This window comes from Salmo salar, chromosome 02 (assembly GCF_965601325.2).
Source record: "Salmo salar chromosome 02, fSalSal1, whole genome shotgun sequence".
NCBI lineage: Eukaryota > Metazoa > Chordata > Actinopteri > Salmoniformes > Salmonidae > Salmo > Salmo salar.
Window position 1 is genome coordinate 20,919,574 of NC_138292.1, and position 23,719 is coordinate 20,943,292.

A 23,719-nucleotide genomic window follows, 5' to 3' on the forward strand; every position below is an offset into this window, starting at 1 on the left:
CTCTATCTATCTATCTGGAGGTTTCTCTGTCTATCTATCTGGAGATTTCTCTATCTATCTGGAGGTTTTCTCTATCTATCTGGAGGTTTCTCTATCTATCTGGAGGTTTCTCTATCTATCTATCTGGAGGTTTCTCTATCTATCTATCTGGAGGTTTCTCTATCTATCTATCTGGAGGTTTCTCTATCTATCTATCTGGAGGTTTCTCTGTCTATCTATCTGGAGATTTCCTCTATCTATCTGGAGGTTTCTCTATCTATCTGGAGGTTTCTCTATCTATCTATCTGGAGGTTTCTCTATCTATCTATCTGGAGGTTTCTCAATATCTCTATCTGGAGGTTTCTCTATCTATCTATCTGGAGGTTTCTCTATCTATCTATCTGGAGGTTTCTCTATCTATCTGGAGGTTTCTCTATCTATCTATCTATCTGGAATTTTCTCTATCTATCTATCTGGAGGTTTCTCTATCTATCTATCTGGAGGTTTCTCTATCTATCTATCTGGAGGTTTCTCTATCTATCTGGAGGTTTCTCTATCTATCTGGAGGTTTCTCTATCTATCTATCTGGAGGTTCTCTATCTATCTATCTATCTGGAATTTTCTCTATCTATCTATCTGGAGGTTTCTCTATCTATCTGGAGGTTTCTCTATCTATCTGGAGGTTTCTCTATCTATCTGGAGGTTTCTCTATCTATCTATCTGGAGGTTTCTCTATCTATCTATCTGGAGGTTTCTCTATCTATCTATCTGGAGGTTTCTCTATCAATCTATCTGGAGGTTTCTCTATCTATCTATCTGGAGGTTTCTCTAGCTATCTGGAGGTTTGTTTCTCTATCTATCTGGAGGTTTGTTTCTCTATCTATCTGGAGGTTTGTTTCTCTATCTATCTGGAGGTTTCTCTATCTATCTATCTGGAGGTTTATCTATTTTATCTATTTCTCTCTCTGTGATTACAACAAATCTGATATTAAAGCACCAGCAGGTAGAGAGACCAGAACACTTACCTTTCTCCCCTCTCATCCCTGGTTCCTAGCTGATGGAGGAGAAGGCGGTGCTGACAGACCAGCTGCAGGCGGAGGCGGAGCTGTTTGCTGAGGCGGAGGAGATGAGGGCCAGACTGGTCAGCAGGAAGCAGGAGTTGGAGGAAATCCTGGGGGAGCTGGAGGGACGATTGGAGGAGGAGGAGGAGAGGGGCGTTCAGATGACCAATGAGAAGAAGAAGATGCAGCAGCACGTGACGGTACAGGACAGTGGGGGGTTGTGGGAGAGTGGAAGACAGAGAAGGGGACATGAAGCACATGATGATGAGGAAGAGAGCAGCATTGTTTTGGAACTTTAGATGAGAGGGTCTGCTGAATAACTATCTCTCAGTCTCTCTAATGTTCTGTCACCCCCCCTCTCTCTTCATCTCTCTACCTCTCCCTCCTTCTCTCCTCCCCTCTCCCTCTCTCCTCCTCTCCTCCCATCTCCCTCCTTCTCTCTCCTCTCTCCTCCTCTCCTCCCCTCTCCCTCCTTCTCTCCTCCCCTCTCCCTCTCTCCTCCTCTCCTCCCATCTCCCTCCTTCTCTCCCCTCTCTCCTCCTCTCCTCCCCTCTCCCTCCTTCTCTCCTCCCCTCTCCCTCTCTCCTCCTCTCCTCCCATCTCCCTCCTTCTCTCTCCTCCTCTCCTCCCCTCTCCCTCCTTCTCTCCTCCTCTCCCTCCTTCTCTCCTCCCTTCTCCCTCTCTCCTCCTCTCCTCCATCTCCCTCCTCTCCTCTCCTCCCCTCTCCCTCTCTCCTCTCCCTCCTTCTCACCTCCCCTCTCCCTCCTTCTCACCTCCCCTCCCCTCTCCCTCTCTCCTCCTCAGGATCTGGAGGAGCAGTTGGAGGAGGAGGAGTCGGCCAGACAGCGCCTCCAGTTGGAGAAGGTTACCATGGAGACCAAGGTCAAGAGTCTGGAGACAGAGATGCTGAGCACTGGAGAACAGAGAGACCGCCTCAGCAAGGTAACCATAGTTACACTGGCTACAGTATAAACCCTGGACCGCATTTAACTGTAACACTTACTTCATCCTGGACAGGACTGAAGGGCTTTATAGAAGCAGACTAACCCAGGGTTCACTCAGCTGGACAGGACTGAAGGGCTTTATAGAAGCAGACTAACCCAGGGTTCACTCAGCTGGACAGGACTGAAGGGCTTTATAGAAGCAGACTAACCCAGGGTTCACTCAGCTGGACAGGACTGAAGGGCTTTATAGAAGCAGACTAACCCAGGGTTCACTCAGCTGGACAGGACTGAAGGGCTTTATAGAAGCTGACTTACCCAGGGTTCACTCAGCTGGAACTTTATTTATCCATGTTTTCTCTGTCTCTCAGGAGAAGAAGCAGCTGGAGGAGAGGTTGAATGAGGTGACAGACTCGCTGACTGAGGAAGAGGAGAAGACCAAGAGTCTCAACAAACTGAAAAACAAACAGGAAGCAGTCATTGCTGACCTGGAAGGTAAAGCTTGTTCCAAACTGATGGCACTTGTTATGCATACTTAACGTTATGACTTGCATTTGATGAACTTGCTGCACACTCAACTCTGTTTCAGAAACTTGTCCACATTGTCCTAGTATGAATTATTTTCTCTTTTCTTTCTCTTCTTCCCCCTCCTTCCTGTAGATCGGTTGAAGCGTGAGGAGCAGGGCCGTCTGGAGCAGGAGAAGTGGAGGAGGAGGATGGAGGGAGAGGCTGTGGAAGCCCAGGAGCAGCTCTCTGACCTGGGACTACTGTCCGCTGAACTCAGGGGCACCCTGGCTCAGAGAGAGAAGGATATCACAACCCTACAGGGAAGGTGAGAGGAGATCTATACTGTATATTCACAGACCTTGAGAAGAGTGGAAATATCAACCCCCTCATTTGCATAGTGTTACAAAACTGCTTTCTCTCTCGATAATGGTAATCCAAACGGTTCCAGCACAGTGCCTTGCGGAACACCATATTTGACTTCTCTCTCTTTTTCTCCCAGGTTGGAGGAGGAGGGTGCACGAAGGACTGAGGCTCAGAGGGCTCTGAGAGAGGCCATGTCTCAGGTGTCAGAGCTGAAGGAGGAAGTGGAGAATGAACGAGGGATGAGAGAGAGGGCAGAGAAACAGAGGAGAGACCTGGGGGAGGAGCTGGAGGCCTTGAGGACAGAGCTGGAAGACACACTGGACACCACGGCGGCCCAGCAGGAACTCAGGTCTCGTAGAGAGGCAGAGTTGGGGGAGCTCCAGAGGTGTGTTGAGGGGGAGACGAGACGTCACGAGGCCCAGCTCTCAGAGCTCAGAGTCAAGCACTGCTCTGCCATAGACAACCTGCAGGAACAACTGGACAACAGCAAGCGGGTGAGTCACACACAGAATGTAGCCTATGTAGTGACTCTGTGCATATTGCGTGTGTTATTCCCTCAGTACAATGTCGGTAGTGACTCCTGCATGCTATTCTCTCTCTGTAGACTGGTCACTGAGACGTCTGTAATGTAGTGTTTCTATGCGTATGGTATGTATGTAGTACTTCCTGATGTTGTATCGTCTCCCCAGGCCCGTCAGGCCCTAGAGAAGGCCAAGACTCTATTAGAGGACGAGAGGGTGAGCTTGGCCTCAGAGCTGAAGTCCCTGCAGGGGGGCCGCATGGAGAGTGAGAGGGGCCGCAAGAGGGCCGAGGGCCAACTCCAGGAGCTGACCGCACGCCTCGCACAGGCCGACAGAGAGAGGGAGGAGAGAGAGGAGCGACTGCACAAGCTGCAGTCTGAGATGGAGACCCTCTCTAGTTCTCTCTCCTCCTCTGACTCTAAATCCCTCCGTCTCAACAAGGAGGTCAGCAGCCTGGAGAGCCAGCTCCACGACGCTCAGGTACACACACACACACACACACACACACACACACACACACACACACACACACACACACACACACACACACACACACACACACACACACACACACACACACACACACACACACACACACACACACACACACACACACTGCCAACTCCTTCGTCCTCTGTTTTTAACCACTTCCATGTTGATATCAAATCAAATGTATTTGTCACATGCGCCGAATACAACAGGTATCTTACTGTGCATAGTAAGGTACCTGTTGTGAGGTACCTCACCTTACAGGTACCTCACCTTACAGGTACCTCACCTTACAGGTACCTCACCGTAAATAAATATCATTACTAAATGTTACATGAAATGTAAATATGAAATAGCCCCAATGTCAAAACACAGTTTTAACGTGTCCAAATCAATAACCTTACTGTGAAATGTTTACAAGCCCTTAACCAACAATGCAGTTTTAAGAAAAATAAGAGTTAAGAAAAATATTTAGTAAATAAACTAAAGTAAAACATAAAAGAACAACAATAAAATAACAATAACGAGGCTATATACAGGGCGTACCGGTACCGAGTCAATGTGCAGGGGTTCAGGTTAGTCCAGGTAATTGAGGTAATGTGTACATGTAGGTAGTGGTAAAGTGACGATGCAAAGATTATAAACAGAGAGTAGCAGCAGTGTAAAAAAGGGGGGGGTCAATGCAAATAGTCCAGGTAGCCATTTGATTAGCTGTTTAGTAGTCTTATGGCTTGGGGGTAGAAGCTGTTAAGAAGCCTCTTGGTCCTAGACTTGGCGTTCCGGTACCACTTGCTGTGCTGTAGCAGAGAGAACAGTCTATGACTTGGGTTGTTGGAGTCTTTGGCAATTTTTAGGGCCTTCCTAGAGGTCCTGGATGGCAGGAAGCTTGGCCCCAGTGATGTACTGGGCCGTACGCACTACCCTCTGTAGCGCCTTGTTGGAAGCCTAGCAGTTACCATACCAGGCGGTGATGCATCCAGTCAGGATGCTCTCGATGGTGCTGCTGTGGAACTTTTTGAGGATCTGAGGACCCATTCCAAATCTTTTCAGTCTCCTGAGGGGGAATAGGTTTTGTCGTGCCCTCTTCACGACTGTCTTGATGTGCTTTGACCATGTTAGTTTGTTGGTGATGTGGACGCCAAGGAACTTGAAGCTCTCAACCTGCTCCACTACAGCCCCGTTGATGAGAATGGGAGCGTGCTCGGCCCTCCTTTTCCTGTAGTCCACAATCATCTCCTTTGTCTTGCTCACATTGAGGGAGAGGTTGTTGTCCTGGCACCGCACTGCCAGGTCTCTGACCTCCTCCCTATAGGCTGTCTCGTTGTTGTCGGTGTTCAGACTGTTGTGTCGTCGGCTGTTGTGTCGTTAATGATGGTGTTGGAGTCGTGCTTGGCCACACAGTCATGAGTGAACAGGGAATACAGGAGGGGACTAAGCACGCACCCCTGAGGGGTCCCTGTGTTACTATCAGCGTGGCAGATGTGTTGTTTCCTACCCTTACCACCTGGGGGCAGCCTGTCAGGAAGTCCAGGATCCAGTTGCAGAGGGAGGTGTTTGGTCCCAGGGTCCTTAGCTTAGTGATGAGCATTGTGGGCACTATGGTGTTGAATGCTGAGCTGTAGTCGATGAACAGCATTGATGTTCCTTTTGTCCAGGTGGGAAAGGGCAGTGTTGAGTGCAATAGAGATTGCGTCATCTGTGGATCTGTTGGGGCGGTATGCAAATTGGAGTGGGTCTAGGGTTTCTGGGATGATGTTGTTGATGTGAGCCATGACCAGCCTTTCAAAGCACTTTCATGGCTACAGATGTGAGTGCTACGGGTCGGTAGTCATTTAGGCAGGTTACCTTGATCTTCTTGTGCTCAGGGACTATGGTGGTCAGGGAGACACTTGGGCACAGGGACTATGGTGGTCAGGGAGACACTTGGGCACAGGGACTATGGTGGTCAGGGAGACACTTGGGCACAGGGACTATGGTGGTCAGGGAGACAGTTGGGCACAGGGACTATGGTGGTCAGGGAGACACTTGGGCACAGGGACTATGGTGGTCAGGGAGACACTTGGTCACAGGGACTATGGTGGTCAGGGAGACACTTGGGCACAGGGACTATGGTGGTCAGGGAGACACTTGGGCACAGGGACTATGGTGGTCAGGGAGACACTTGGGCACAGGGACTATGGTGGTCAGGGAGACACTTGGGCACAGGGACTATGGTGGTCAGGGAGACACTTGGGCACAGGGACTATGGTGGTGAGGTAGACACTTGGGCACAGGGACTATGGTGGTCAGGGAGACACTTGGGCACAGGGACTATGGTGGTCAGGGAGACACTTGGGCACAGGGACTATGGTGGTCAGGGAGACAGTTGGGCACAGGGACTATGGTGGTCAGGGAGACACTTGGGCACAGGGACTATGGTGGTCAGGGAGACAGTTGGGCATAGGGACTATGGTGGTCAGGGAGACACTTGGGCACAGGGACTATGGTGGTCAGGGAGACACTTGACAGTTGGTCAGCGCATGCTCGGAGTACACGTCCTGGTAATCCATCTGGCCCTGCGGCCTTGTGAATGTTGACCTGTTTAAAGGTCTTACTCACATCGGCTGTGGAGAGCGTGATCACTTTCCTGCTTTCACTCTCAGGAGCTACTTCAGGATGAGACTCGTCAGAAGCTGGCTCTGGGCTCCAGGGTGAGAGCTCTGGAGGAGGAGAGGAATGGACTGATGGAGAGAGTGGAGGAGGAAGAGGAGAGAGCCAAGGATCTCTCCAGGCAGATACAGACTCACACTCAGCAGGTAATCATCATTGTGTAAAAAAACCTTTCCTCTAGATTATAATAGAAAACATGTTCAGTTGTCTTCTACAGTAAGTCTATCTTCCTCCTCACCATCACTCCCTCTCTCCCTCTCTAGCTGGCTGAGTTGCGGAGGCAGTCGGAGGAGGTGAATGGGGCGGTGGAGGCAGGAGAGGAGACGCGCAGGAAACTTCAGAGAGACCTAGACCAGGCCGTCCAGAGAGAACGACAGAAGGAGGAGGAGAAAGAACGTGTGGAGCGTCAGAGGGAGAGGCTGAGGGAGGAGATAGAGGACATGACCCTGGCCCTGCAGAGAGAGAGACAGAACTGCACCACCCTGGAGAAGAGGCAGAAGAAGTTTGACCAGGTCAGAGTTCAGGGGTTAGAGGTTAAAGGTGAGAGGTAATGTCCCGTGATGTAACCCCTGCCCTTTGCCCCCTCAGTGCCTGTCAGAGGAGAAGGCGGTGAGTGCCCGGCTGGCTGAGGAGAGAGACAGGGCCGAGGCAGACAGTAGAGACAAGGAGACACGCTCCCTGTCACTGGCACGAGCCCTGCAGGTACCGCTGGAGTGACGACACAGATTATTATCCAGTTATCAGCATAAAACGTTGTTTTCATGTTCATCTAAATAATAGTGAGTGTTGATACTTCATTGTTCCCATCCACACTTGCAGGAGGCCCAAGATCAGAGGGACGAGCTGGAGAGATCTAACAAGCAGCTCCGCATAGACATGGAACAACTAGTCAATCAGCAGGATGACGTGGGGAAGAATGTACGTGTGTGTGTGTGTGTGTGTGTGTATGTAAATGTGTGTGTGTATGTGTATTACAGAGTGAAAATGTATCTCACAACAAGCACACATTTCTCTCCTCCTGTGTCAGGTGCATGAATTGGAGCGTTCCCGGCGGGCCCTGGAGACAGAGGCAGAGTCCCTGCGCACTCAGACCCAGGAGCTGGAGGAGGAGCTGGGGGAGGCAGAGAACTCCAGGCTGAGGCTCGAGGTCACCCTCCAAGCCCTCAGGGCCCAGTTTGAGAGAGAGATCAGCACCAAGGAGGAGAAAGGAGAGGAGAAGAGGAGGTCTCTCAACAAACAGGTATGGAGAGAAGAGAGAAGAAGAGGAGTGAATCAAGCCTGAATATGGGGAGACAGTTATTCATTTGGATGAGATGCTAAACTTCTCTCTTTCTCTGCTGTTCCCTTCCTTTCCATCTCCCTCTCCTCTCCCCTTCTCTTTCTCTCCTTCCCCCCCAGGTGAGGGAGTTGGAGACCCAGCTAGAGGAGGAGAGGAGTCAACGCTCTCAGGCCATGTCCGTCAAGAAGCAGCTGGAGGCGGAGCTACAGGAGGCTGAGGCACAGGTGGAGACAGCCAATCGCGGCAGGGAGGAGGGGCTTAGGCAGCTACGGAGACTGCAGGTAAGCTACACCCCCCTTCTCTCTTTCTTTCTAATGCTGCTTGCTCGGTCTGAGATTAGATGCTGTGCAGTTAACTGATATATAAACCAGAGCTATAATGAGAACGGTAAGGGTCCCAGCACAGAGCCTTGTGGAAAACCATATTTAATCAACCCTCCTTTTCGCTCTCTCTCAGGTTCAGATGAAGGAGGTGCTTCGTGAGCTGGATGAGTCCAAGCTGGCCCGTGACGAGGTGGTCGTCCAATCAAAAGACACAGAGAAGCGCCTGCAGACCTTGGAGGCGGAGTTACTGCAGCTTACAGAGGTGTGTGTGCTGGTGTGTGTGTGAGAGATTTGCGAAGACACAAACTCTTGTGTTTTAGAATGCTAACACCCTCTCTCTCTCTTTCTCTGTCTCTCCTTCTGTCTGACTCTCTCTCTCTCTCTCTTTCTCTGTCTCTCCTTCTGTCTGACTCTCTCTCTCTCTCTCTTTCTCTGTCTCTCTCCTTCTGTCTGACTCTCTCTCTCTCTCTCTTTCTCTGTCTCTCTCCTTCTGTCTGACTCTCTCTCTCTCTCTCTTTCTCTGTCTCTCTCCTTCTGTCTGACTCTCTCTCTCTCTCTCTTTCTCTGTCTCTCTCCTTCTGTCTGACTCTCTCTCTCTCTCTCTCTTTCTCTGTCTCTCTCCTTCTGTCTGACTCTCTCTCTCTCTCTCTCTCTCTCTCTCTCTTTCTCTGTCTCTCTCCTTCTGTCTGACTCTCTCTCTCTCTCTCTTTCTCTGTCTCTCTCCTTCTGTCTGACTCTCTCTCTCTCTCTCTTTCTCTGTCTCTCTCCTTCTGTCTGACTCTCTCTCTCTCTTTCTCTGTCTCTCTCCTTCTGTCTGACTCTCTCTCTCTCTCTCTTTCTCTGTCTCTCTCCTTCTGTCTGACTCTCTCTCTCTTTCTCTGTCTCTCTCCTTCTGTCTGACTCTCTCTCTCTCTCTCTTTCTCTGTCTCTCTCCTTCTGTCTGACTCTCTCTCTCTCTCTCTTTCTCTGTCTCTCTCCTTCTGTCTGACTCTCTCTCTCTCTCTCTCTCTCTTCTCTGTCTCTCTCCTTCTGTCTGACTCTCTCTCTCTCTCTCTCTTTCTCTGTCTCTCTCCTTCTGTCTGACTCTCTCTCTCTCTCTCTTTCTCTGTCTTTCTCCTTCTGTCTGTCTCTCTCTTTCTCTCGCTCTCTGTCTCTCTCTGTCTCTCTGTGTGTAGGATTTATCAGTGTCTGAGAAGATGAGGAGACAGGCCCAGCAGGAGAGAGATGACATGGCTGATGAGATCGTCAACAGCTCTACCGGGAAGTCAGTATCTCTTTCTATTTTCCTTTCTGTATGTGTGTGTACTCGTGTGTGTGTGTGTGTGTGTGTGTGTGTGTGTGTGTGTGTGTGTGTGTGTGTGTGTGTGTGTGTGTGTGTGTGTGTGTGTGTATTACTGTGTATTATGCGTGTGTATTACTCACGGTGTGTGTATTACTGTGTATTATGCGTGTGTATTACTCACGGTGTGTGTATTCAAGTGTATTATGCGTGTGTATTACTCACGGTGTGTGTATTCCTGTGTATTATGCATGTGTATTACACACGGTGTGTGTATTACTGTGTATTATGCGTGTGTATTACTCGCGGTGTGTGTATTACTGTGTATTATGCGTGTGTATTACTCACGGTGTGTGTATTACTGTGTATTATGCGTGTGAATTACTCACGGTGTGTGTATTACTGTGTTTTATGCGTGTGTATTACTCACGGTGTGTGTATTACTGTGTATTATGCGTGTGTATTACTCACGGTGTGTGTATTACTGTGTATTATGCGTGTGTATTACTCACGGTGTGTGTATTACTGTGTATTATGCGTGTGTATTACTCACGGTGTGTGTATTACTGTGTATTATGCGTGTGTATTACTCACGGTGTGTGTGTTGTCAGGTCTGCTCTGTGTGATGAGAAGCGGAGGTTGGAGGCGCGAGTCACTCAGCTGGAGGAGGAGTTGGAGGAGGAGCAAAGCAATGCTGAACTAGTGGCCGAGAGACACAGGAAGACTACACTTCAGGTACACAATCTCACACAAATACAGACACACACACAGTATCCTGGACTCGATTTGCATTTGTCCATTTTTCTTGCTTTTAATCTCCCTTTCTATCCCTCTGTCTCCCCTCTCCCTCCCCAGGTAGAGACTCTGACGGTGCAGCTGCAGGGAGAGAGGACCCTGGGCCAGAAGGCTGAGGGGGCCAGGGAGGCTCTGGAGAGGCATAACAAGGAGCTGAAGCTGAAGCTGGGGGAGATGGAGGGAGCTGTCAGGGGAAAACACAGGCTCAGTGTCGCCGCCCTGGAGGCCAAGATGGACGGCATGGAGGAGCAGCTGGAGCAGGAGAGACAGTGAGGGGAACACACATTCTCTGATGGATTTCCCCTCACACTTCTTCTCTCGCCTTGTTCCTTTCCTCACTCCCCCTCCCCTCTCTTTACTTCTCCTCCCATCCCTCTCTTCCCGTTCCTTCCCCTCTCCTCCCTCTAACATCTCACTTCTTACACTACTATTCTGACTGTATGTTCTGGGTGTGGGGATAAAACATGACTCAGTCTTTCTCCCCTCCCACCAGAGAGCGAGCGATAGCCAACAAGCTGGTGAGGAAGACAGAGAAAAAACTGAAGGAGGTGATGATGCAGGCAGAGGACGAGAGGAGACACGCAGACCAGTACAGAGAACAGGTACGAACCAGTACAGACCAGTACAGAGAACAGGTACGAACCAGTACAGACCAGTACAGAGAACAGGTACGAACCAGTACAGACCAGTACAGAGAACAGGTACGTACCAGTACAGACCAGTACAGAGAACAGGTACATACCAGTAGAGAGAACAGGTACGAACCAGTACATACCAGTACAGAGAACAGGTACGAACCAGTACAGACCAGTACAGAGAACAGGTACAGACCAGTACAGAGAACAGGTACAGACCAGTACAGAGAACAGGTACGTACCAGTACAGACCAGTACAGAGAACAGGTACATACCAGTAGAGAGAACAGGTACGAACCAGTACATACCAGTACAGAGAACAGGTACGTACCAGTACAGACCAGTACAGAGAGCAAGTACGTACCAGTACAGACCAGTACAGAGAACAGGTACGTACCAGTACAGACCAGTGCAGAGAACAGGTACGAACCAGTACAGACCAGTACATAGAACAGGTACGAACCAGTACAGACCAGTACAGAGAACAGGTACGAACCAGTACAGACCAGTACAGAGAACAGGTACGTACCAGTACAGACCAGTGCAGAGAACAGGTACGAACCAGTACAGACCAGTACAGAGAACAGGTACGTACCAGTACAGACCAGTGCAGAGAACAGGTACAGACCAGTACAGAGAACAGGTACGAACCAGTACAGAGAACAGGTACGAACCAGTACAGACCAGTACAGAGAACAGGTACGTACCAGTACAGACCAGTGCAGAGAACAGGTACGAACCAGTACAGACCAGTACAGAGAACAGGTACAGACCAGTACAGAGAACAGGTACAGACCAGTACAGAGAACAGGTACGTACCAGTACAGACCAGTACAGAGAACAGGTACGTATCAGTACAGACCAGTACAGAGAACAGGTACGTACCAGTACAGACCAGTGCAGAGAACAGGTACGAACCAGTACAAACCAGTACAGAGAACAGGTACGTACCAGTACAGACCAGTACAGAGAACAAGTACGTACCAGTACAGACCAGTGCAGAGAACAGGTACGTACCAGTACAGACCAGTACAGAGAACAGGTACGAACCAGTACAGAGCAGTACAGAGAACAGGTACGAACCAGTACAGACCAGTACAGAGAACCGGTACGAACCAGTACAGAGAACAAGTACGAACCAGTACAGACCAGTACAGAGAACAGGTACGAACCAGTACAGACCAGTACAGAGAACAGGTACGAACCAGTACAGACCAGTACAGAGAACCGGTACGAACCAGTACAGACCAGTACAGAGAACAGGTACGAACCAGTACAGACCAGTACAGAGAACAGGTACAAACCAGTACAGACCAGTACAGAGAACAGGTACGTACCAGTACAGACCAGTACATAGAACAGGTACGAACCAGTACAGACCAGTACAGAGAACAGGTACGAACCAGTACAGACCAGTACAGAGAACAGGTACGAACCAGTACAGACCAGTACAGAGAACATGTACGAACCAGTACAGACCAGTACAGAGAACCGGTACGAACCAGTACAGACCAGTACAGAGAACAGGTACGAACCAGTACAGACCAGTACAGAGAACAGGTACAAACCAGTACAGACCAGTACAGAGAACAGGTACGTACCAGTACAGACCAGTACATAGAACAGGTACGAACCAGTACAGACCAGTACAGAGAACAGGTACGAACCAGTACAGACCAGTACAGAGAACAGGTACGAACCAGTACAGACCAGTACAGAGAACAGGTACGAACCAGTACAGACCAGTACAGAGAACATGTACGAACCAGTACAGACCAGTACAGAGAACAGGTACAAACCAGTACAGACCAGTACAGAGAACAGGTACGAACCAGTACAGACCAGTACAGAGCACAGGTATGAACCAGTACATAGAACAGGTACGAACCAGTACAGACCAGTACAGAGAACAGGTACGAACCAGTACAGACCAGTACATAGAACAGGTACGAAGCAGTACAGACCAGTACAGAGAACAGGTACGAACCAGTACAGACCAGTACAGAGAATAGGTACGAACCAGTACAGACCAGTACAGAGAATAGGTACATACCAGTACAGACCAGTACAGAGAATAGGTACATACCAGTACAGACCAGTACAGAGAACAGGTACGTACCAGTACAGACCAGTACAGAGAACAGGTACGTACCAGTACAGAGAACAGGTACGTACCAGTACAGACCAGTACAGAGAACAGGTACGTACCAGTACAGAGAACAGGTATAAAACCGCTTCTCTATGAGTTCACCATAGAAATGGAGAGATACAGTAGGGTGTGAGGAGGAGAAGAGCCTTGGTCAGGAAGGTGACCAAGAACCCGATGGTCACTCTGACAGAGCTCTAGAGTTCTTCTGTGGAGTGGTTGGTCCTGCTAATCCCAGTCCTAATCTAATCCAGCCCTGGCACCAGGGGAAGGTAGGGGTTATCTCCTCCCAAATATACATAACAAAATAATCCCTCTACAGTGTAGAGGTAGAGGTGATACTGACCCCCCTCTCAAAAATCATCTGGAATTTAATCTGTGGGATGTAATCCCAGTCCTCCTGTTCTATGCTTAATCTGTCTAACTCTCTGCCTCCGGCCTTCTCTGATACCTTTCCCCCCCCTTCTTCTATTGTCTTCTCCTCTTCCACTTTACCCATTCTCTTCTTCTCTCTCTCTCACTCCCTCTACCCCCTTCCCCCTCCCTCCTCTCTCCAGTTGGATAAATCTATGGGCCGGCTGAGGCAGCTGAAGAGGCAGCTCGAGGAGGTGGAGGAGGATAACTCTCGCTCCAACGCCCAGAGACGTAAACTGCAGAGAGAGATGGAGGAGCTGACTGACAGCTCCCAGAGCATGACCCGCGAGATCACCGCTCTACGCAGCCATCTCAGGTAGTACTACCGCTGTGTGTGTGTGTGTGTGTGTGTGTGTGTGTGTGTAATCTGAGTGACGTTTGCAGTTCCATTGCCACCTACTACCACCATGTTGTATTATTGCATGTTTTTTCTTCCATTGACCTCATCTGACACTGACACGCTGTCCATCAGTCTGCCTCACACTCCACTCCATCCACTCAGCATCACGACATCTGAACGGAAACCAGAGAAGTAGGTCTGTGTGTGCGTGCGTGTACAATTCATTAAGTTAAGATTTCAGTTAGTTGTGTGGACTGCAGTATATTTTAAACTGAGGAAATCCTGTCCTCTTATTAGTGTAATGTCTCAGGGGTTTAGTCACCTTTATAACACAAGAGGGCTCTTGTCTTTCCAGTCCCTCATAGAGACATATCAGATATACACTGACTTCAGAAAGTATTCAGACCCCTTCCCTTTTTCCACATTTTGTTACGTTACAGCCTTATTCTACAATGGATTTTAAAAAATTGTTCATGAATCTACACACAATACCCCATAATGACAAAGTGAAGGGAAAAAAAGGGAAATGTTTTCTAATTTATTAAAAATAAACAGAAATACCTTATTTACATAACTATTCAAACCCTTTGCTATGAAACTTGAAATTGAGCTCAGGTGCATCCTGTTTCCATTGATCATCCTTGAGATGTTTCTACAACTTGATTGGAGTCCACATGTGGTAAATTCAATTGATTGGACATGATTTGGAAAGGCACACACCTGTCTATATAAGGTCTCACAGTTGACAGTGCATGTCAGAGCATAAACCAAGCCATGGAGTTGAAGGAATTGTCTGTAGACCTCAGAGACAGGATTGTGTCAAGGCACAGATCTGGGGAAGGATACCAAAAAATGGAAGAAGTTTAGAACCAACAAGACTCTTCCTAAAGCTAGCCAACCAGCCATACTGAGCAATCTGAGGAGAAGAGCCTTGGTCAGGAAGGTGACCAAGAACCCGATGGTCACTGACGGAGCTCTAGAGTTCTTCTGTGGAGATGGTAGAACCTTCCAGGACAACCATCTCTGCAGCACTCCATCAATCAGGCCTTTGTGGTAGAGTGGCCAGACAGAAGCCTCTCCTCAGTAAAAGGCACATGACAGCATGCTTGGAGTTTGCCAAAAGGCACCTAAAGACTCTCAATGAGAAACTATCATGACACAAGGCGGGACCCAGATGCAGACACAGGAGGCAGATGGTTGGAGTCTTACAGTGTTTATTAATCCAATAGGGGTAGGCAAGAGAATGGTCGTGGACAGGCAAAAGGGTCAAAACCAGTTCAGTCCAATAGGTACCGAAGGGCAGGCAGAATCAAGGTCAGGGCAGGATGATCAGGCAGGTGGGAAAGTAGTCCAGAGTCAGGCAGGGGTCAAAACCACGAAGACTAGCAAAAAGAGAATAGCAAAAGGAGTATGGGAAAAACACGCTGGTTGACTTGACTAACATACAAGACCAACTCCCACAGAGAGACAGGAAACACAGGGATAAATACACTGGGGAAAATAAGCGACACCTGGAGGGGGTGGAGATAATAACAGGAACAGGTGAAACAGATCAGGGCGTGACAAAATAAGATTCTCTGGTCTGAGGAAACCAAGATTGCACTCTGGCCTGAATGCCAAGTGTCACTTCTGGAGGAAACCTGGCACCATCCCTACGGTGAAGCATGGTGGTGGCAGCATCATGCTGTGGGGAAAATGTTCAGCAGCAGGGACTGAGAGACTAGTCAGGATCGAGGGAAAGATGTACAGTACAGAGAGATCTGTGATGAAAACAAAGCTCTGAGTAAAGGGACTGAATACTTACGTAAATGTGACATTTCAGTTTTACATTTTTGTATAAAAGTTTTAAATGTATAAAAACCTGTTTTTGCTATGTCATTATGGGGTATTGTGTGTCGATTGATGAGGGAAAAATTGGTTTAATCCATTTTTAGAATAAGGCTGTAACGTAACAAAATGTGGAAAAAGTCAAGGGATCTGAATACTTTCCAAATGCACTGTATAAAAAACCCTCCCTTTATCTCCTCTCCATCTCCATGACCCTCTCTACCACCTCTCTCCCGCCAGGCGTGCTCCGATGCCCCTTGGGATGCGTTCAGGTCGCAGGGCGTTGGTGGATGATCTGTCGTGTGAGAACTCTGACTCGGAGGAGCCCCCCCCCTCCCCGACCCCTTCTTCTGGTACTGGCCCCGGAACTGGCCCCGGCACCCCCACCCCCCCCTCTGAAAACAACAGTCTGGGACCCCCCCCACCATACAGCCTCAACGACACTGAGTAACACACACACAAACACTCACTCACACACACGCATACATACAGATACATACTCACACAGACGCATAGGCCTGCATTCATGTATATGTACACATAGGTCTGCATACATGTATATGTACACATAGGCCTGCATACATGTATATGTACACATAGGCCTGCATACATGTACATACAAATACACCCTCACATAGACTGACTTACTGATCCTGCACATCTTTAAACTATTTCCTCAGCAGTCCAAACTAGAACAGAGAGCATACACTCTCTCTCTCTCTCTCTCGCTCTCGCTCTCGCTCTCGCTCTCTCTCTCTCTCTCTCTCTCTCTCTCTCTCTCTCTCACACACACACACAATTTAAGGGGGGAAGAGGATTCATTGATGATTTGTGAGCAAGAATATGGACTGTAATCTCACTGGGGGAAACTTCATCTCCCAGAAATCTGAGGGAAAGTGAATTATATCAACATAGTCATGTTCTATTATTATGATACTGTATTACCCTTCAAATGGCAGAAATAAGATGGCTACTGGCCACTATCAATGTAAAGCCATGTTTAACCCTTTGAGGAACTCTGACAATATTCCGCCCTGTGTTTAGCGTTCTAGTCTAGAATGCTGTAGAATCCTGGAATAAAACACTCCGAATAATGTTCCACTCCTCAAAGGGTTAATGACAATCTGCATGTTTGGGAAGACATTTTGCAAGACTAGAGAAACACATGCACACGCACACACACAGGGGACTGATTCATGTTTCTATGTATGTAGTCCCTCTGTCAGTGTGTGTCTTGGAAAAGGCAATCGCTCATTGACTGCTAGTGTTAAAGACAGCTGATATGCTCTTCTGTCTTTTAACAAGCCTGGGAGAAGCTCCCATGAGTTGTTCATCTTTCTCTCTCTCACTTGAATTTCAATTTAAGGCAAATTATTATTTTAAAACGTATTTTAGAAAACAAACACAATATCTGTGAAGTACTTTAGGATATATTACTAATTTGTTTGTAGTTTGAATTAGGTCATATATGGGTAAAATATCAATCAGGGAAGAGGGTTAAGTGAGAGAGAAGAAATGAAAACTGATAATCAACCTTGCTGTTGTATGCACAACGAAGAATGAAGCCAGCGTCAAGTTTTAATAGAAAAAGACTGATGATATTTCACTCCGTCATCACACATACTGGTGAAACTGGCTAGGGTATAATCACCGGCATCATCGTAGACCTTATCGATCCATCTTATGCTTGTCATAAGATGATGAAATGTTGCCATCTTTTGTCATGAGAAGCGATGACAACCAAACATGTTATTGCAGTTGCATCAAACACTATTGCAAAACAAACTCCATGCAGTCTGTCTTCGGTGCTGTGCTCAGATCTGGGTTATCTAGACATTCATTGACCTTTTTGGATTGAGACAGATGGGTAGTTACTGTAGATAGGCCAATGGATTGCATAGGTAGGTATAGGTAGATAGTTTCTTTAAGTCTTTAACATATCGCTTCTTATAAAGTACAGGCAGTTGAATCTATGTAATTTATATCAGTCTGAATATGAGCAAAATCCTCCATTATTTATTGCCGCTGGTTTTTTGTATTGTTTCCAGTCTGTTCAGACATATCATTGGTAGATGACATACTGGTATGCTATCACTGGCACTGATGGAAAGGAAGGCAGGGCCTCACACATACTGTAACCATGGCAATAGAGAGAGGTTAAGAACAGAATCACAATTACTAGGTAGATTGTGGTTAACAACATCTGTTTATCTATGTTGACTTGTGTTGTTGAATAATTCCTGGATGGGGTATTGGTGGTTGTATTTTACAGTGTATCAGGATGTTAGGGACGTTTGGAGGTCTTGGTTAGTAGGGAATGCACTGGAAATATATTGGACAGAGAGATGACAGACATTTAAGACAGTAACCAACACTACATCAGAACTCACCTGTGGAGCAGGACACTGGAATCTCTTACACAGAACAGACAAATGTGAAAATTGAGGACGTAATGTTGGTGTTTCGAGACTGCTAGTCATTCTCAACATATCATAAGCATCCATATCTTTTGTTTTTAGCAAACAGACATATTGTACATTGTAATATTATTCTTTTTTTATTCATTCATTGTGTAATATATTTATGGAACAAAGCTTTTGTGTTTAACCAAATGGTGGGCGTATGGATGAGAAAAGGGACTTATTGTATACGTAGTAGAATAGAATAGATTCAAGTAGATTAGTATGGCGGAGACTGGTGTTGGAGGAATTTCCACTGTAATCCATGGAACTACCCTCTGGAATAACAGATGAAAGTGGAGGACTGTTTCCAGCAACTTCCGTTGAGTTCATTGTCTTCAGATCTGTCCTATGAAGCACCAAGAAAACCCTATTTCTACCCAGAATTTCTGTATAGATCATTCTAGAACAGCAACGCTCTAGGCTTCCCTCCCCTGATATCATAATAGTGTTTTTGCGGAAGACATAAGGGGTCGAATCTTCCAAAATGCTGTCTTTTCATTAAGTGACAGACAGGGAGATTTCTACCCAGTTAGAAGATATGGTTTCAGAGTATACATGCCCCGCCCCCTTTAATCTCCAACAACATTCACGATTCATGAAGTTTAACAAGTGCAAAGCCTTTTTGTTAATGTATATTGTTTATATTTGAACTCCTCTCAGCCCCAGAACCACTCTGCCGGACAGCAGAAGTCTGGAATAAATGTCCTGTCCACATACTGTTGTTACAGACACAGGACACCTTGACATAGAGACGTTTTGCTGCTCAGTCTAGTAAAACACTGTGTATTTGCATGGTGGTGCATTCCATTGATAATAGCATTGGCCGCATAGTCTCACGGTTGTCTGCTCTTGCACAAGGAAGAGTATTTATCTCCCTCCACATAAGACTAGGACATTCCCGTTGAAAAGCATGCAGGGTTGAACGACAAAAAGGTTGTTTAAAGAGCATTTATCAGAGCAAAGCTACAGTTCACCATCATTATCTCATGTCAAGCTTGACACAGTGGAGAGCAAAGCCAAGATCCATTTTGATCATTTTCATGACAGTACTATAGAAACAGTCAGATCTTCAGAACTAGCAACCTAATGAGGACATGGGATATTTGAATTAAGAATGAGTTCTATTAGTATTTGATTACAGAAAAAATGACGACATGTATTTGGTCTTTTTTTTCTTCCTCTTCATGTGATTTATTTGGCAAAATGTACTTTTTTTGTAAGTTACGGTAAATTCTGCACTTTACATATGCACCAATAGAGGGCAGACTCTGACAGTATCAGTGGTTCACAGTCAGTCCCATCTCTCTGAAGATGATGCAGATTTTATATGGAAATCTAACTGATTTGTCAAAGATCTGAGCAGATGTTTTAAATGTTATTTGGATGCAAACTGTCACTTTAAAGTTGTGAAAATGAAGATCACTACATTTTAAACTATCTAGGTTTGGTCGTCAGGGGAAGTAGTAGGAAGGTTGGTTTGAGGTTAAAGGTTAAAGGCTGACCCCTGGAATGCGATCAGAGAACTGAAGTGTCTGTGCCTCTGTAGAGAGACCGGTGCTTTTTCAAAGGTGTTATAATTTTGTTGATTCTCTGTCTTTTATGGCTTCTGTGGAAATTGAACATTTTGGAAATGTGTTGTTTATTAGCCATTTTTTGTTTATGATGCTGTAATTATAAAACATATCTGACTGGGGTGAACTTTAATATATGTTGTTGGTTTTTACATTTTGTGTGTTTCAATTTTTTTATTGGTTTGGTGAACACTCAGTTACATGTACACATTTACTGTAATTTAATGTAAGGAGAGACTAACACTGACTTATTTAATTACGTTTCACCATTTATCAATAAGTTAACATTACACACATAAAGAAGTGAATACAGTAACACAGTCAAACCACAATAGATCATTTATAAGGTGAAGTATCATTCTCCCTTTTTAGTGGCACTGCAGCGAATTTGGGCAGTACTCACACTGATGGGCCCCCATGATATCAGTGAACAGCCAATCATCTTCCAGGGGCGGGGTCAGAACCTGATGGGGATGAGGGGTGTGAACTGGGGCCGGGAAGGATCTGGCCACTCCCTCAAAGGGAATACAACTCTGATTCATATCATCATTCACCAATGAGAAGGTACCATCTTGTTGGGGACAAGACCTCTGAAGGATGTTAGGGTCTGGGAAGTCACAATGGTAGCCTACAGAGGTGGACAGTTGGTTTGGGGTAATATTTAAACAGGTGAACTGCCTATCTGTACCTTGTCTTCCCACAGCACTCTCCAACATACACTGTGAGCTGCCCTGGCCACTAATGAAGTCTCTTATGGCTGTTACTGGATCTATAGAACATCCGTATCCAGATCCGTATTCATACTGCCCTCCATCACAGTCAATCCGCTCCATCTCAGATCTACCGTCACTCCTGCTGCTGCTGGTGTGGAGCATCAACTTCTCTATGAAACTTTCGGATTGGTTCTGATACGTGATGTCATCAACGTGCGCCTTATCACCTAGGCTCCTCTCTTCACCAGGATACCCCCAGATGGTCTCTAGATGGGCCGGAGGGTCCCCATCATTCTGTGGTTCAACCTCTGAGTCCCACAGCATCAACATGTCCATTCTCTGGCTCTCCACTGTGTCACTGTCTGCCATATTGTTTTGGGACTGGGAGCAAGCGGAGTTGTCTGCGACCGTTGTGACCCCAAAGTCACAGGAATCTAGGGACAGAGGGGAGAGTCCGGGCGAGAGGGGTGTTGGGTTGAAAGTTGAGGTATCCAAGTTTAGAGGTAGAGCCCTCTGGTTTTGAGTTGGGGCCATGATATTTGAATTTGAGTCGCGTCTGAGTTGTGTTTCATATTTCTCTCTAATGCTGTCTATCCAGCTATAAAGGCTCTCCTCTGAAGTGACATCACAACTGAAGGGTTCTGTGTGAAAGTGTTCCTCCTCTTGTTCTAAGACAATGGTTTTCTCTGATGTTATGGATGATCTATAGTCAGTTTGATTTTCTGTTCTGCCCCACTGTTTATGAGTCGTTTGGTATGTTCCTTTACTTGGAGTGTTGCTGTTGGACTGGTCCATTTGAAGATGTTTGGGGTTGAGTCTCCTCCATTGGTCTCCAGGGTCTTTCTGTTCTGTTGCAAGGGCTTCAGTTCCATGTGAACAAAGGGAAAGGTCTGCTTCTGCACTTACAGGAGCTGGAGGGGAGTCTGAGTCAACATGGTGGTTCATTCAGAGGGAGGAGAAAGGACAAAAGGTGAAGATAAGTATAAACATCATAGGAGCCCAGTTTGCTTAATTTATGCATCAAGTTACCTGGATAATTAAAGAGATAATACCTTCTTTAGAGGTGCTGTTAGATTGGTCAGTGGTTATTGGCTGTCGTGATGGGGAAGGTGTGTCGCTATTCGCTACCTCCGTTGAGAAGAGGACAGACACAAGCTGGTGATTGGCTGCCTCTATCTCTGCAAACTTCCTGTTTGAGAGAAGGGGCAGTATAACATTTCAGTTTAAGGTATCTTATAATGGCACTCACTCTCACCAGAAACACATACGGTACACACACACCTCTGGATCATGTTGTGTAGGAAGCGCCGGTGGTTGACTTGACGTTTGGACGGCCTGTTCTTCCTTGGTCTCTGGAGTGTCCGCATCATGTGGCCTGCTGCTGATGTCACAAAGGTAAAGAGGTCGCGACCCCAGGGAACACCTCGCTCCACCCTGGGTTCAAAGGTCACAGAGTTGGATGGACGCATGGCTGGAAGGAGGAGAAGGGAAGAGAGAGGAGTAACAGGTCTGGGATATTAATCGGGGATGTGGTGAGAGAGAAGTATGAGGTGGGAGGGGTAACAGAAGTATCAACATTAGGAGAAGGGGATAAGGTAAAATATGAGTTTCTGAAGTCCAATGACATTTCTTGTGAGCTTCCAACCATATAGGAGCATATACCACTAGAAGTGACAGCAGATATGACATGTAACAGAACCATTGAAATGTGGTAAACTCATAGTGTAATCTTGAAGGCCTATCCACAATGTCTAAGTTAGAATTATTCAGTTTCACATTTTCAGTGGAACACCAGTGTTACGTTCGTCTGAAGGATGAGACCAAGGTGCAGCGTGGTAGGCGAACATTTTTCCTTTATTAAAAATGAACACCGTCAAAACACAAAAAAACGAACGTAAAGTTCTGCAGGCTACACAGATACCTAACAAGATCCCACAAAAACCCAGTGGGAAAAGGCTGCCTAAATATGATCCCCAATCAGAGACAACGAAAGACAGCTGCCTCTGATTGGGAACCATATCAGGCCAACATAGAAATACAATAATCTAGAATGCCCACCAAAATCACACCCTGACCTAACCAAATAGAGAAATAAAAAGGCTCTCTACGGTCAGGGCGTGACAACCAGAATGCAACAACAACAAAAAATGTCAACCTGCATGAGACATGAAATCTGTTGCCACAATTGTGAAAGTACAACTTCACTAAGTCTTAAACTGAACCAACAGGACCTACAGAAACAAAACCCACACAAGTGGTCTGGGCACTCCTGTAACATATTAGGGCATCCCATAATCGTTCAGATATTACACTGGTTTAAAACAATAACCAAACCCTCTAATAATTGGTCCAGCCGACTATTTTCAGGGAAGATACTGTCCAAGGTGGAATTGGAATGATTAAATAATGGTCATTTAGCAGACAGAATAACGGTCCATGCAAGAATCAAACCCATAACATTAGGGATGCCAGCATCATGCTCCAACAAGCTGGACCATCAAAATCACTTATTAAATATTATTCGACAATATAGAACAATACAAAGAAAACTCACCTTGGCACTGCTGTGGCTATCTCTAGCTCTGCAGACTGACTCCAGTGATGTGTCAGAAAGACAGGTTGAGGTACAGATGGAGAAAGAGGTGGGGTTTCATGGTTGATTGTGTGTGTGTGTGTGTGTGTGTGTGTGTGTGTGTGTGTGTGTGTGTGTGTGTGTGTGTGTGTGTGTGTGTGTGTGTGTGTGTGTGTGTGTGTGTGTGTGTGTGTGTGTGTGTGTGTCTCAATGAGTCAATGCTGAATGTCACACATCAATCCCCTGCTCTGAGACAGAGCAGCCCGACAAATTAAGAGTGGTTGGGGAAGTGAGGGATGAGAGACAGAGATAAGAAAGAGGGCAATTATCTGAGAAGTCAACTGCTTGTAGAAGCGTAGGCGCACATCTCCATTGTGAGGAACACTAAAGGCAGCTTGTTAACTACTGAAAGACACAAACGCACCATTTGAGGTACTTAACAAGCCGTTCATTATCACATTTTCTGAGCTCAGAGCTGAGGTGGTTGCTAATGGCACACTGCCCTTTAGGTTCTGCAGAGGTCTGTCCTAGCACTCTATTTTACATATCTATGGCAGCACAGCGAATGAATAGACTATCCTCAACTGAATAATGGGTAGTGTGTGTGTGTGTGTTATTTCAAATAGGAAAATCTATAGGCCTCCATCCCAAAGTGGGAGCGGAAATGATTGCCACCATCTTATTCCATGTAATTGGGAGTTTGGGATGAACTATTCCTTTAAATATATACACTGTGTTTATCATTGTAAATCAAACTTACCACTGGTAACCAAAGGAGGGAAGTGTGGTTTCAGGAGTGGCATCTCTTTTTAGTGCAGCCACATGCTTGAGACCAGGGTCTACTCTGCCTTTG

General features: G+C 46.6%; 1 protein-coding gene across 5 annotated transcripts in view; it reads left to right on the plus strand.

The window, feature by feature from the left end:
* The window catches only part of LOC106605745 (uncharacterized), a 104,407-nt gene extending 84,674 nt beyond the window's left edge, over positions 1 to 19,733 (plus strand). For 4 of the 5 annotated variants that reach the window (XM_082960630.1, XM_082960634.1, XM_082960632.1 and 1 more), the window contains 20 exons: positions 1,034 to 1,240; positions 1,845 to 1,982; positions 2,353 to 2,476; positions 2,642 to 2,813; positions 2,988 to 3,345; positions 3,541 to 3,852; positions 6,504 to 6,656; positions 6,774 to 7,022; positions 7,099 to 7,212; positions 7,330 to 7,428; positions 7,538 to 7,750; positions 7,909 to 8,070; positions 8,246 to 8,374; positions 9,288 to 9,376; positions 10,003 to 10,126; positions 10,247 to 10,455; positions 10,680 to 10,788; positions 13,525 to 13,697; positions 13,854 to 13,913; positions 15,789 to 19,733. In XM_082960630.1, the coding sequence (XP_082816756.1) occupies positions 1,034 to 1,240; positions 1,845 to 1,982; positions 2,353 to 2,476; positions 2,642 to 2,813; positions 2,988 to 3,345; positions 3,541 to 3,852; positions 6,504 to 6,656; positions 6,774 to 7,022; positions 7,099 to 7,212; positions 7,330 to 7,428; positions 7,538 to 7,750; positions 7,909 to 8,070; positions 8,246 to 8,374; positions 9,288 to 9,376; positions 10,003 to 10,126; positions 10,247 to 10,455; positions 10,680 to 10,788; positions 13,525 to 13,697; positions 13,854 to 13,913; positions 15,789 to 15,999 (3,405 nt within the window). In that variant the 3' untranslated portion in view covers positions 16,000 to 19,733. The remainder of the gene's footprint in view (positions 1 to 1,033; positions 1,241 to 1,844; positions 1,983 to 2,352; positions 2,477 to 2,641; positions 2,814 to 2,987; positions 3,346 to 3,540; positions 3,853 to 6,503; positions 6,657 to 6,773; positions 7,023 to 7,098; positions 7,213 to 7,329; positions 7,429 to 7,537; positions 7,751 to 7,908; positions 8,071 to 8,245; positions 8,375 to 9,287; positions 9,377 to 10,002; positions 10,127 to 10,246; positions 10,456 to 10,679; positions 10,789 to 13,524; positions 13,698 to 13,853; positions 13,914 to 15,788) is intronic. The other variant, XM_082960633.1, reaches the window with a different exon arrangement.
* Positions 19,734 to 23,719: the final 3,986 nt, after the last annotated feature.